The sequence below is a fragment of the Perissodus microlepis genome, chromosome 13, assembly GCF_051167445.1.
Source record: "Perissodus microlepis isolate ML-2025 ecotype Zambia chromosome 13, ASM5116744v1, whole genome shotgun sequence".
NCBI lineage: Eukaryota > Metazoa > Chordata > Actinopteri > Cichliformes > Cichlidae > Perissodus > Perissodus microlepis.
In genome coordinates this window covers 25,429,925-25,444,575 of record NC_140473.1, presented here as the reverse complement: position 1 = coordinate 25,444,575, position 14,651 = coordinate 25,429,925, and the positions used below count along the sequence as shown (strand labels likewise).

The 14,651-nt window shown below is 38.7% G+C and overlaps 3 protein-coding genes across 8 annotated transcripts in view; 2 read left to right on the top strand and 1 right to left on the bottom strand.

Annotated features, from left to right (window-relative positions):
- The window catches only part of wdpcp (WD repeat containing planar cell polarity effector), an 89,626-nt gene extending 84,787 nt beyond the window's left edge, over nt 1-4,839 (bottom strand). For all 4 annotated transcript variants that reach the window (XM_084948415.1, XM_084948417.1, XM_084948414.1 and 1 more), the window contains exon 1: nt 4,729-4,839. The gene's annotated coding sequence lies outside the window, so the exon portion shown is untranslated. The remainder of the gene's footprint in view (nt 1-4,728) is intronic.
- Nucleotides 4,840-5,210: 371 nt separating this feature from the next.
- mdh1ab (malate dehydrogenase 1Ab, NAD (soluble)) lies at nt 5,211-12,098 on the top strand. Its single transcript, XM_084948425.1, has 9 exons — nt 5,211-5,375; nt 5,856-5,954; nt 6,333-6,429; nt 7,624-7,799; nt 8,079-8,201; nt 8,310-8,486; nt 9,636-9,749; nt 11,197-11,286; nt 11,538-12,098. Exons 1-9 carry the CDS (start codon nt 5,211-5,213, stop codon nt 11,658-11,660), a joined length of 1,164 nt encoding a protein of 387 aa, XP_084804551.1. The 3' UTR covers nt 11,661-12,098.
- Nucleotides 12,099-13,960: 1,862 nt separating this feature from the next.
- The window catches only part of ugp2b (UDP-glucose pyrophosphorylase 2b), a 33,355-nt gene continuing 32,664 nt past the window's right edge, over nt 13,961-14,651 (top strand). The window contains exon 1 of one of the 3 annotated variants that reach the window (XM_084948421.1): nt 13,961-14,376. The gene's annotated coding sequence lies outside the window, so the exon portion shown is untranslated. Of the gene's footprint in view, nt 14,377-14,438; nt 14,492-14,651 lie in introns of those variants that run through there. The other 2 variants (XM_084948420.1, XM_084948422.1) reach the window with 2 other exon arrangements.

The following is a 14,651-nucleotide window of genomic DNA, read 5'->3' as shown; positions in this document are numbered from 1 at the left end:
TGGTAATAAACACGGGAGTGACAGCAACAACAAACTCCTCTGAATATGCGCAGTCATCACGGTCACGTGGCATGTCATTATAAACTTTTGGGGGATTTTGGATGATTTCAGTGGGTCAACAAGTTTGAGGCTGTAGGTTAGCTGAAAGGCAGGTGAATATCCTGTAAACAACATTATCACTGAGTTAGCAAAATATGGAGTTACTTCTAAATCAAGCAGGTAAAAGAAATACAACAAGGAAATGCTGACAAATTTCAGTAACAGTGTGATTTTGACCTAATTCACATAAAAATTAATTAGCTCTAATATTAAACAATATTAAAAACACCTGATCGCACAGAGGTATGGAGTGGAACGCATGATATTAATGGCTTAACGGGATATATTGGGCTTAAAATCAAAGTTTTCATTGGGTCAGAAGTGATACGGTAACTTATGCTGGACACAGACTAGACTGAAGCAGGTTATGCTCAGAGTTTTGATTTAAAAGTCAGCTGCAAATACCACATTTTGACGAAAACTTTTAACTATGCTTTTAATTATAACTATGAACCATATTCAGTCAAAAAACTTTCACTTTGTGAAAATGATATGTGTCTTTTTAATGAGTCCAACCTGAATCCATCAAGATTTAATGTTTTTCATACATCAAATGAACCGTTTCTGAGTTCTAATGGGCATCTGTAAGAGGGGGAAATCCATCAATCAATCCACTGAGAGGTAAAATACTTGTATTAACTTATTAATTCACAACAAATTTGCATTATTAGCTTTGCTTTTATTTATAAAGCTTATACAGTTAACAAACAGGAATATGGTTGCCATGAAAAGCTGCCATCTTTGGGTTCGTGGTTTAACTTAAAGCACACATGAATGCAGCGGTCAAAGATTTCAGAGCATTACACTGCTTCCATTCACCCCCCCCACCCCACCCCCACCCCCCCTTTTCCCCACAGTGCATCCTGCCTCCATCTCAGGTACAGTGGCATATATATACCCCCCCAGAAATCTCACTCCTTCATGTTATAAAATGGGAGGCAAGTGAAGAAAAAAAACTATATGTAAATAAGTAGACCATACAATATCTCACTTATACAGACATTGTGTTTAAACAGCAGCCCTACACAAAGGTAAGCTGTGAAAACCTGTTTGTCCCTTTCCGATATCATTCAAAGACACAAGTACCTATCACGCAGAGGGGTAAAAATCTTCCTGGACCTCAGAGGAGCACTGCCAGGTTGCAGCAGCTGCTTCAAACAGCTATGAATCAGGCTATCAAATGCAGAGCCTTTTGAGAAGAGAAGCATTGGTGTAGGCCTCTGTCACTAGCAGATGGGGCAGATTTAGGCTTTGGATAGAGAATTGGTGGTGGTTTGGGTTAATCTTGTGCCTTAGGCTTTACAGACACTTTTGGACTGAGGAAAATATGTGAATGTAATTTGATTAATTATTTTGACCCTTGTCCATCAGTCGCTAGACCGCTGTCAAGCAAGATTTCAGCTTTGCAAACTTTAGTCTGCAGCTGTGTGCAATCAAACATTATTGCAATGGAATAATAATTACAAAAATGTATCTTTAAGACAGTAAATTGGTATGAGGAGTATAAGATCGCTTTTCACTTCCAATTCCTATAAGATGATAAAAACAATTTTGCCACAGAAGTATGGATAAAGAATATGTCCACGTATTTGAGATGTTATTGATTGGTGCTGGACAAATTTATCCATTCATTCATCAGCCAAACACGTCTACTCATTGCAGTCTGTCTCTAATGTGGATAAAACTCCTGATGTGTTTGTTCCAGTGATTTGTTGCAGTTGTAGTTTACTTACTTAAAACCTTCTGTCCAGTTCCCAAACCAGCTCGATGGAGTTTAAGTCTGGAGAAATCATTTGAAACCTACTGTTTTTTCTGGTCTTGGTTTAGGATGAAGTCCTGACCTGAAAGTCTATCTTTTGTTGCTTTACCTTTTCTCACAATTCACAACAGCACAGACTACAGTACTAGTTTAATAATACATCAGCAAGCGTAGTGGTCACACTGCCATTATACAGACAGATGATAACTTAACTTGAATTGCTTCAATTTCAATTTAAAAAAGGGGGGAAAACTGTGATGTCCTAAAGCTTTTGACATCAGTAAGCCACTTTGTCATCCCTCACCCGTCTAAATATGCCTACTCCTATCTACAAATAACCAATATAATCCCAAATATCAAAAAACGAACCAAAACAAATGTGCTCAAACTATCAATACCTCAATCAGAATAATATACACTCACTTTATTAGATACACATGTTCAACTTCTCATTTGCCCAAATATCTAATCCGCTAATAACAAGGCAACAACCCAATCCGTTTAGAGATAGACAATGGCTGATCTCCTGAAGTTCAGACCACGCATCAGAATGCGGTAGAAAGGTGATTTATTCCTACAGAATCACAAAATTGGATAATATAGGGTTTGTAAAACACTGCATGGTTTGATGAGTCTTAATTTCTGTTTCAACATTTGGACAGTGTGATCAGAACTTGCTGAAAATAAAATACAAACCACCTCATATCACCAGTTCAGGCTGCTGGTGGTGCTTTAATGGTGTTATGGGATAATGGGAATATTTTCTTTGCACACTTAAGGCCCTTGGACACTGCGCAAACACCACAGCCTACCTGAGCATTGTACCCAACTTCTGAATACACTGGTTTCCTGAACATAACAGTGAGTTCACTTAACTCAAATGTTCTCCACAGCCATCAAATCTTGAGATTTAGTCCATAAAACACATTGGTGTTTGGACTGGATCTAAGCCAAAACACCACTTTTGGATTGGTGTGGAATGGGAGCATGACATCATGGATGTGCAGCCAATAGAGAAAATCAAGAATTAAGGCAATTCTGAAGGTAAAAGAGGTCCAACCTGATATTGTGTCAAAAAGTGATTAGAGAAAAATAAAACTGAATTGAACTGAACAGTTTAAATATGTATATCATTTTTTGATATGATGCATTTACTAGCAAAGTGTCTAAAAACAGGGGCTGTGAATGTAATTTTTTATTCAGTTTAGTCTGGAGTAAGTCTGATACCATTCAGGTGTAACAGTATCTCATTTGCTTTTTGTTCAAGTCATGTAATGAGCCTGTAATGAAGCCATAAAATATTGATGCCCACGCTCAACTAACCGATCCACTTAAAACAAGATAGCAGAAAGAAACACTTCCCTTCCTGAGGAAGTACAGGTGAGGAGACTCACAACAGGAGAGGACTCGTTTAAAACAGATCACAACTTATATTCAAGCACAATTTAAATATAATGGGCAAATAAAGACACATTTAAAAACTTTCCTTTAAAAAATACTTCACTCTGTCATACCTTGGCTATGATTGGTCCAGACGATTACTTTAAAGGCAAAAAACTACAAAAAGAATTTACATAAAGAACCATTAAGATTGTGTTAGCACAACTACAACTGAAGAACAATTTATGCTTAAAAAATGCAACCTTTCATTTTATAGATTTCTGTTATATATTAAAAAAAGAAAACCAAATAAATTGTTAAAAAATGTATCTGTCCAACTTCAAAATCAAAAATACACTTTTTATAAGATATTTTAGTTACTGTATGCTATGCTTGGCACAACCCTGCTGCCAATACTTCAGTCTGGAAACGTTGATTTTAAAAGTATTATTCAATAAATCTTTGACCATTAGATTAAAGATAGTCACCCTCATACTAAATACTCATTAAATTAAGACTTAATTTATGTTAACTTAAGCAACTTAAAATCTATCTTACCCAACCTTTCAGTAGTCAACCCTTATTAGGAATTTCAGCATTTATTTTGAAATCTTAAAAATACTATTCATTACAAAGCCAACAGATTAAACCCTTGTATGCAGAATGGATATATGAGTTTGCATTTGTAGATTAGAAAAAAATGTTCAGGTAAACAGAAATGTTTTTCTCAATAAAATATTACTTTGTTAACACGTGTTTGTATGCTTTGCTTTATATGTATTTAACATAGTGGCGCAAAACAGGTAATTGACAGATGTGAGCTCTGGAACTTAATGCACTGTGACAGTCAAGGATAAATGTAGTTATATAAAAGGAAGGGAACCTAAATTAATTAATTTTATTTTGGTTACACGGGTAACAAGGTTGCATTGACTCAGTCTAGTCAGAAAATACTACAAGGGAAAAATGCTAAATGTATCAAAGAGGTCTGACTTTTAGTTTACCCATATTGTTAACACACAACTCAATCGTGTCATTTCGTCTTTTTTCGGGACGGTTCTGTCTTTTCCCTTTCCAGACTGAATAGGTTTCAGTATCAGGGTTGTGCATATACGGTGGGACAAAATTTGCAGAGGATAATTATTGTTCTGAGTTATTGCTGTATTATAGGAGAAATATGTCAACAAACACAGAAAAACAATAACAACAAAAGATTTATAACGTATTTTAAGTATTTTAACTGTTAGTTGACATGCGGGGTGGAGGAGGAGGAATATTTTGGAACCACTTTTTCAACTACTAGGTTTACATTTTGTCCCAGTGCAGGTTTAATTTTACACAACAAAATAAATGTTCTAGTATTTTGTGCATGAATTGTTTTCAAATTCATGTGAGAAACATAAAATATCCTGCAATTGTAGAATGGTCCAAAACACCGCCGCCATGAAGGAAACGGGGATATCGAAAGAAGCAGGTTATTAACAACTCACCTCAATTATCTCATTGACGAGGGCTGCAGCAGTGTCTGTTCTTTCTCCACCCGATTGACTTCAGCGTTTTCTTAAACTTAATAGCTACTACAAAACTTTCATACTGACTGTTCACTACAGATAGATAGCTACTAGCATTAACCTAGACTTACGAACTGTACTATACCCCGATATATAAAGATAGTCTCACCTGATCATCTCACTGCTCTGCCAAATTAACTGCACCATCTGTTTGTCTGTGCATCTGTTTGCTAAGCTAATGACAAACTGCACTCACGCTACTAGCAAGGTCGCTAAGCAACGGTAAGCGAATCTTCCAAGGCTATGCTAACCAGCTAGCACAGTAAATATCGATATCACGGAGAAGCCTTTTTTATAGCATCGGTAACAGTACTGCAGTCTGTAGGATTGTTTATTTGCTTGCTAATACCTTTCTTGTTGAAGCTGACTTATTTATGTGGCATTTGAAAAATACCTAAAAGATGACACAAACGATGAAAACTACAACTACATGGATCCTCAAGCTGCCGTTTGGCGATTGTAAGTGTCGTAATCAAAAGAGCTTAAATACGAGTGACCTCTGGCTTGAGCGACAAGTGGGAGAAACAGAGAAGCGTGAGGGACGTCTTGCTTGTCTTGGCAGTATGGTGAGTAGATACAGTAAATATGTTGGTTAACTTTTTTTTTCTGCACTGGAGATGAAACTGTTGATATTCACCCTGCTAATGCAGGAAATTCACAAAGTAAGGTATGCGTTGTTTCTAGCTCACGGCATGACGCAGCCAACCAGAGGACTCAAAAGTTGACTTTATTTAAAAATGAAATTTCGTGTCAAAGTCACGTGACACTTTTCTTATTTTGGTTATTTTAAATTGATGCTATCGAATAAATATCAAAGATGGCGATGAACCTGATCCCCCAAGTATATACTCATTTGTTATGCAACCCTAAGTCGTGTCTGCAGGCACAGGTCTATTTTTGAACTCACCCCCTGCTTTACTAAATCTTTTAGACAAGAATGGACACCCAGCCCACGTGCAGCTCCAGTTAAACTTTCATGCGTGTCTTATGAGAGAATTCAATGCTGTGATTGCTAACAGCAGATTTCTTCACCTTGTGTCTTGCAGGCTGAGCCTATTAGAGTTCTGGTGACCGGTGCTGCTGGGCAGATTGCCTATTCCCTGTTGTTCAGCATTGCCAAAGGAGATGTGTTTGGCCAAGACCAGGTAAAGAAGGGTTTTGCCCTGTGCTTGTTAAACACTCAGTTCCTTCTGCCTGTCACCAGGCGCACCCATAAAACTGACAGCTGGGAATGTCACAAATTTTCCAGGTCATATCTGGGATGACATTGCACATACTGTATGTTGTTCCTTTGGAAATTGATCAGGTTACACTAGCTTATTCATGACCGCTCAGATCAACCTGGACTGTCCTTGAAGTCAATGAAGCGGATCTTGTGCCAAGAGCACTTGATCCAATTGGTACATGGCTTAGGCCTTCCCATGCTGTCGCAGAGAACTAAGTCTCCCACTGACATGTAATTGTATACAGGGGTTATTATGCAATTGCAGTTAAATTCAGTTATTTCCTTTTTCTTCTGGCAGCCAATCATTTTGCTCCTGTTGGACATCACCCCCATGCTGCCGGTCCTGGAAGGTGTAGTCATGGAGCTGCAGGACTGTGCCCTTCCACTTCTGAAAGGTAGTCCTTTAATAATTGAGCAATACCTTTTTGTATAGACATTTTTTTTTCTTTTTTGACAAACTGGATATTTGAGAGCAGAAGTAGCTAAATTATCTTTTTTGTTTTTTCTTTTCTTTGCTTTCAGCCTTTTCTATTGTTAATAATAGAACTGCCTGTGATACTTCAATACACTTAAATAAATTCTTAAACGACCATATGACAAATGAGATCTGTTGTTCCAACTCGCGCTCAATTTTCCCATCGTTCATGAAAAAGAATGCCTTGCTGGAGGCAAACAATGGTGTTTTTTGTTTTTATTTCCATTTATACAGATACCATTTCTTCATGTGTGTGTATTTTTTATTTTTATTTTTTTTGGCAGAGGGATCACCTTGTAAATGTTTTAATCCACCTTTCCTTCTATACCTACATATCCCAAAATATGATCCATGAGCAGATGTTAGCTAATAAGAGGACCCTACACCCTTTTTGTTGGAGGTGGATGGTTTTTCTTGAATGCTTTAAAGATTTTGTTTGCACAAATGGGCTCGTTTTCTTGTATTGACCCAGTTTTTTGTTTGTTTGTGTGTTTCGTTCCTGCTGTCATGGACTCAGTCATGAGGCGCCACTATGTGCCATCTCCATTGTGACCTGGAATTTTTACTTTGCAATGGTGCTGTCCTTTGCTTTTGTTTGCACGGGGGCTGAAAGAGGCCCCTGTATTAGCCAGCCACGATGCAAAGACAACACCTCATGCACATCAAGACAAAGATAAATGCAGTTCTCATCAAACTGGTCACCATTTTTCTAAATCTTATGACTGCACTTTAGAGTGATGCTTTGTCTCAAACAATTTAAAAAAAAGAGTCAACACGGTAAATGTCAGATGCACAACACAAACAGGAAGGACTTCCTGCGGACCTCATGTTCTTTTGTTATAACAGTTTTAGGGAGTGTGTGTGTGAGCAACTTTTACTCATGCAACTTTTATCAGGAGCTGACACAATGTTCCCATATTGCAGTAAAGATCTGATGTGCCATTAATTTAAAATGAATTCATTTTTTTCCAATTGTCACATTTGATTTGACTGCTTCACTTCAGGAACAAATTCCACTATGAACTTAATAATCCCTCTCAAGGTTCAAAGTTGACAAATTGCCAAAGAGTAAAGTATTAAAAACCTATTGTCAATTAATTTTCTCCTTCTACAGAGATCATACCCACTGACAAAGAGGAGGTAGCCTTCAAGGACCTGGATGCAGCCATCTTGGTGGGCTCAATGCCCAGAAAGGAGGGTATGGAGAGAAAGGACCTCCTTAAAGCGAATGTGGCCATCTTTAAGAGCCAGGGAGCTGCCCTGGATAAGTATGCCAAGAAGACTGTGAAGGTAATTAGAAGCATATTTTCTGATGTAAAACACTCCCTTCCTGTCAAGTGAGCAAATTTGAAAGAAACTTCTCAGCCTCTGCCAAATAGATAGAAATGTTTCCTAAACATTTTGTGCTTCTGGGAAAAATGGCAAAATCTTAATGAAGCATTTCCTGATGCCAAAACATTTTTCCCTTCTCGGTGTTGCATAATACAAGTTTGCTCGATTTACTCATGATAGTAATAAGACATAAAATCTGCATGGCATATGTTTTTAAATTGGTTTATGTGTGTTCAGGTGCTGGTTGTGGGAAACCCTGCCAACACCAACTGTCTGGTTGCAGCCAAGTCTGCTCCCTCTATCCCCAAAGAGAACTTTTCCTGCCTCACCCGTCTGGACCACAACCGGGCTCGCTCTCAGGTACGGTCCTCTCACTTCTTTCACTTTCTGATGGCGGTCTCAGACGTTTGGCAGCCACATTGTTAATCTTGGCTGACTGCAAACCTGACTTTTCTTTGTATCCTGTAGGTGGCAATGCGCTGTGGTATTCCAGCCACTCAGGTGAAGAATGTGATCATCTGGGGGAACCACTCCTCCACACAATACCCAGATGTTCACCACTGCAAGGTCAACATGTCCGGCAGTGAGCTGACCTGCTTTGATGCAATCAAGGATGATGATTGGCTTAAAGGCGATTTCATTACTGTGAGTTGATGATTTCTGGATGAAAGCATGATATTTTATAGCTGGAGTGTACTCGCACTCGGATGCTTTTGGCTGTGCTTGAGAAAAGGCCTATAATATGATCCTCATATTTTACTTTATTGTTCTTCTGTCTTTTCTTCATCCTGACGCTCCTAATAAGATTAATGGTTCTGAACATTAGTGGTTACATTTGTGGTTTAACAATGCTCTTTTTTTTTTTTTACATTTGCACAATGGTCAGTTTTCTGGTCGCTGTTCATGCGGGCAGATGTGAGTAAGACATGCAGTCCCTTTTTTAGGCTGAGCTGATATACTCACCTGTTTTCCAAGTCCATTTGAACTGCAAAATTATTCATCTGTATAAGCAAACGGTCTAATTTTATGTGGTTATAGGTTTGGAGTTCAGTTTTTCAAATGCCACATTTATTTTGGAGCCTTGAGCACCACTGACTAAATTTAAGTGATAATGGCTACAGAGAAGTCAGCCTTGAGCTTGCTCTAAAGACAAACTATAAGCACTTGTATGAGGCCCCTTTTCTGCTAGCAAACATGTAATTTTCCTTCAAGCAAAATATTTTCTGGGAGACATTCAAAAACATGATTTCTTTTTTTTTTTTTTTTTTTTTTTCTTTTTGTGAACCAAAAACCTCAAAGATTTGCAGAATGGTCAAAAATCCTCAGGGTGTGTTTCCAAAACCTCCAAAAGTCATATTTGTTGGGTCTATCCTGGGTTCTTTCAGGTAGGTATGCCTGAAACACCTTACCTAGAAGGTGCTTGTCTCTAATCTTATTCTTCACACATTTTGTAGCAATACCCTATGTTCCTGTCCTTACCTGACAGCTTCACTGTCATGATCAGCTCTCTTCATTACAACAATCTCTGCATCGCTACAGACAGTGTACCGGTCCTTGTGTCAATCTGCCACTTATGAACAAAGGGAGAACAAGATTATACCTTGTTGCTTGCAGTGTGCAGCACATGTAAAGCAGATATTTGGGGGACAGTAAGCATAGTAGTAGTAGTAGGCAGGGGCAGCATTTACATGAGTCCAGTTGATAAAGAGAACTGATTCTCAAAATCAAACCTAGTCACAGAGCTCAATAACACTCTTGCATTTTCATTTAATGGCCCATGTTCTTACTTTGCAGACTGTGCAACAGAGAGGTGCTGCAGTCATCAAGGCCAGGAAACTTTCTAGTGCCATGTCTGCAGCCAAGGCCATCTGTGACCACATGAGAGACATCTGGTCAGGCACCCATGAGGTAAATCCTACATCTGTTTGTTATATGGGTCATTTGGGAATTTTCGCATGTTGCACTGTTCTGATAAGAAGTAATTATTCTGACGTTTAAAGGTCCATTTTGCACTTTTTACCCCTCAGCTGTAAAAGCCTGCTGGGGTATTGTCATTGGACAGACAGTGGCATGGACATTCAAGTTTGTGAATGCGATAACTGGAATGGGGTGATGTAGGCTTTTCATATTGATACCATAGATGCATCTACTAAAAATCTCAGATGAGTTTAAAACTCAAGGTCAAAGGTCCTCACCGAGGATTTTCAAGTTTACACCATAGGTGCATCTGCTAGAACACTGAGGGGTAGCACTGGTGACCACCATTATTTTGACATGTTAGGATGATGCCCCATTTGCACCATTCAAATTAATTTGCAACTAATTTCACAAACTGTAGGTTCCTAAATCTAACAAGATCCTATACTCAAGATTCACTGTAGCAAATTAGATTATTTTTCATTTATTTATACTTCCTTCATCGTAGCAGAACGATTGAGTTTATAAACTTGGATTTTTCTCTGTGTGAAAACAAATCAAAACACTAGAAAAAGATACAAGAGAACTCCAAGGAAACCAAAATGCATCACTACAAACCACCGGGTATTCAGTCTGGTCACTGGCCAGATGTGTCTGCGGCAAGTAAATGCAGAAAGAATGTCCTGTGTTCTGGACACAGACTTTGCATTCATTTCACAGATGGTTACTAGTCTGCACAGACCTTTGCACATCTGTAGTACCTGTCTGTCTGTCGTTCGTTCGACCAAAATCTGCATTCTATTATACTTGTGAGAACCAGCAGTCACTTGTGAGAACACACAACCCGGTCCTCACATATTTAAAGGAATTTTTGAGGCTCAAAATGTGGTTTTAGTGTCAGGGTTACAATTAGGTTATGGTTAGGTTTAGGGTAAGGGTAAGGGTTAGGATTAGGCATTCATTTTTAATGGTTAGGGTAAGGGGCTAGGGAAAGCATTATGTCAATGAGGGTCCTCACTAAGATAGCTGAATGGGTGTGTGTGGGGTTTGTTTGTTTGTTTTTAAAAAAAGCTCAAACTTGGACAAACAACTAGTCGTTGTTTGTTTTTGTCGTGGTCAGCTCAGGTTCACACCATAAACGAACCGCTCTGGAGTTCACTTGGAACCGTATCAAGACCACTTCCTCCAAAAGGTTGTGGTGCCGTTGTTTTGGTCCACACCTGAGTGCCATTACTGTGTTTTAACCAGCACACATGAACCTCACCAAAGGGGTAAAACAAACCAGAGTTTTATTTAAATGGACTAAATACTGCGGGTGTGAAAACGCCTTCAGATTTCTGACAGGTTACATATGGTTCTATTGTCAGTGATGCAAAGTATTTGGAAAGGCTGCATTTTATTTCAAATTCACTTTTAATGAGGTTTTTTCCTTTTTAAGGGTGAGTTTACCTCTATGGGTGTTTACTCAACTGGCAACTCCTATGGAGTCCCTGAAGATCTAATCTACTCATTCCCTGTCCAGATCCAGGTAAGCCTCGATCTCACTTTGTCTCCATTCTTCTAGCAGCTAGCATTATCTTTTCAGTGCAGCTTAAGACTAGCATTACCCTCCATTGTCTTTTTTTTGGATGTGAATTTCATATTGAATATGGTTTTTGTTGTTTTGATTTTGTTTTGTTTGTTTCTTTTTAAATTAAAGTTTGCATTAAATTAAACTTTGGGGATTTCTAGAAACATTATAGATCAAAGAACAAAACTCAAGGTACTTCTTTTTTTCAGAACAAGACCTGGAAAATCGTGGACAGTCTGGCAATCAATGATTTTTCCAAATCAAAGATGGATGCCACTGCAGCTGAACTGGTGGAGGAGAGGGACACAGCTGTGGCTTTCCTTGGAGTATGACTAGAGCCTGCACAGCAGCACTTAGACAGCCTCAAAACTCCAGATGCACACCTGTGATGAAGCACTCCACCAGCCCCTCCATTACTGTGTGCTTGTGTGTGAGCGAGTCGGTGCTTATGGGTGTAAAGTTGCATTTGTATGTCAAACGATGTGAATCTGATTGTTATTGTTATTCAAGATCACAAAAATGTGTCATACTTTTGACTACATATGACTGGGTAAGTTTAAGTCAAAAGCAGTTGTTGTACGTCATGATGCACAAGTATCACTCACCATAAGTATACAGTACACTGAAACTCCACTATACCGGTTAAAGCTCTCTCCATTGTTTTTTCCCTTTATTGATTATTACATGGATCCTTTTTACAGCTAGTGAAGTCCTAAAACACTGGAATATTAACGCTGAAACAATTAAAAATAAATTAATAAAAAAAACAATAGGTTGTCTGATTATTGATTTCCATACATGGATGCTGTCATTTTTCCAGGTTTTGGCAATACAAGCCTTGAGTTGGTAAACCTCAGCCACTAAACCTATGCGGATTTGTTTTTGTTTGTTTGTTTGGGGGAAAGAGTTCCTACCTGAGCCACAACCTTTTAAAGCACTCACAATAGGCCGTTTGAGTCCCCTAGGTTACCAGATGGGCCTCAATGAGTCAATTTTGTTTAAGTATAATTTGATGCAAATGCTCGATTAGTTTGTGATCTGTAGTTTTGTAGTGTAGTATATTTAACATATTATGTATGTATATAAAGTAACTAAAATTGGGTCCTATTGCAACATTTAAATGGTGTACTAACATTAGTTATGCATGCATATTTTTATGTGCTATTTTCCATAGTGAGTAATTTGAGGTATTTTTGAAAGCTCTGTTTGGACTTCAGTAGTCTTCTGATTTCCTATAGGCACAACCTGATTGTGATGGAGTCAGGACAGATGGGGTCCTGATAAAATATACAGTTAACTTATTAAGACTTGACACATGTGGCTCACAGGAGATCCACTGAAACCCAAAGACTACCATCAGAGCAGGAGCTGAAATTGCAGTTAAAATGAGTGTGGAAAGACTGTAGCTTGCCATGACAGTGGCATGCAGAGTAGCGTGGAGACTGTTACCTTGTTTATGGTGGGAACTATTTTAAACATATTGTCATTTATGCAACCATTATTCCATTACAGAGATTATACCTTGTTGCTTGCAGTGTGCAGCCCAGGTAAAGCAGGTACTTGGGGGACAGTAAGTTAAGTAGTGATTCACTTACAGTGAAATGACACAGTTTCACCAGGCAGGGGCAGCATTTCCTGTTTTATTTTTTACTCGGTTACAGTATGAAGAGTTATGTAACATCTGCAATTAATAAATTCACAGTGGATCACTGAGGATAAGCGTTAAATGGGGCAAATCTACCAAAAACAGTCACCACTCCCATATCAACCGTTTCATTTTGGAAATCCCAGTTAAAGTACTCGTTTTAATCTTTACATTAAATTTACATGGAAAAAAAAAATCATTCGCCGGTGTTTCATAGATGTCACACATGTCAATATCAATGTGAACACGTTACTTCTTTGTCTTGATATCACTTATTTTCAATATTTTGAGTAGGGCTGTGCGATATGACCAAAATCTCATATCCCGATATAAGACATCTTTCGTCCGATAACGATATAAATCACAAAAATTAAACTTTTTTTTTTTGTAAATTCTGTGAATCTCGGGCAGCTCGACTTGCTTGGAGTGTTTCCAGCTGGGCGTCGTGTACCTGGAGTCGAGTGTTTTAACCGATGCATGAAACTATACATTTTTAGACATAAGTTGTAACGCCGTTTTCTTTGTATTTATTACACAGCGTGCTGCGAGGAAAAGCCTGTTCTAACGTTTGAGTCTAAGGTTTACTTTTTAGCACCTGGCGGCTCTTTTTTTTGCTTCTCATCCGAAAATACTCTGCATACTCTTTCACGTGATTCAGTTTATTTTGAAAAGTCTCAACAGGATCTTTATTGTGAAAGGTTTATGTGAAAAATAAATAATCCGACACGTGACGCGATGGTTTTACCGTCGTTGTTGCTAACGGCAACGCATAAATACAGGCGCTTGTCCGTCCGTAGTGTGGTTATATTAAATATAAGAGAAAGAGAGAACTTTAAGAAATTAATATAGCCACTACAGTGACCATCAAAACGATGAAAAAATATTGCCGTAAACAGTTTATTTTGCGACAACACAAAATAAACGATAGCGCAAAATTAAACGATAGACGTTTTTATATCGTTATATCGAACAGCCCTAATTTTGAGCTATCTGCAATCAGACATCGCCAGAAACCAACATCGCACGTAGCAGAATCCTATTGGCTGTTAAAATCACGCACACAAAAACAGCATTTGTCATTGGCTCCCATCCTCCCTCGGCGTTCCGATTCGTCGTTGCCTAGAATGGCACTGGAGTGTAAAATATCTTCAAAAACTATCCGATCACCTTTTTAACTTCTGCACCTTTTTTGTACGTCCTGTGCTTTTTTAAACACCCAGTCAGCGATGTCGAAGGGCAGCAGAAGCGGCTTGAATTAAGGTGTAAATAAAACACATACATATTTTTGTGTACCCCGCTGTCTCCTCTGCTGGATCTCTGTGGTCCTCCAGACCTGCAGGACCAGGCCGACCCCATCGACTTTTCTTCCGCCAGTATTCTACAGTAAGAAAATGGCTTCAAATGTGTGTGTATATGACGTGTTTCCCTCTCTACATTAGCATCGGTAGGACTCCACACGCGGCTGGTGTTGAGGCGCTATGTCCGGGTTTTCTTTTTGACATTTTTCAGCTGAAAAAGGTCGTTCCTCTTCCTCCTCCAGTGTTACGTTCAGGGCACCGTTGTTGATTATAGTTGTCTCCTTGCGTGTGGCTTGTTTGTGGAGGGCATGGCGTTCATCTCTGTCTGTACATCACTCAGTCACTAATTCATTTCCGCAGGCAGCAGGTCATACAGACAG

Coding starts and splice junctions, on each gene's coding strand:
- mdh1ab (XM_084948425.1), top strand. CDS start 5,211: ATGACACAAACGATGAAAACTACAACTACATGGATCCTCAAGCTGCCG. Junction 8,202..8,309: donor ACAACCGGGCTCGCTCTCAG/GTACGGTCCTCT, acceptor TGTATCCTGTAG/GTGGCAATGCGCTGTGGTAT. Junction 9,750..11,196: donor TCTGGTCAGGCACCCATGAG/GTAAATCCTACA, acceptor TTCCTTTTTAAG/GGTGAGTTTACCTCTATGGG.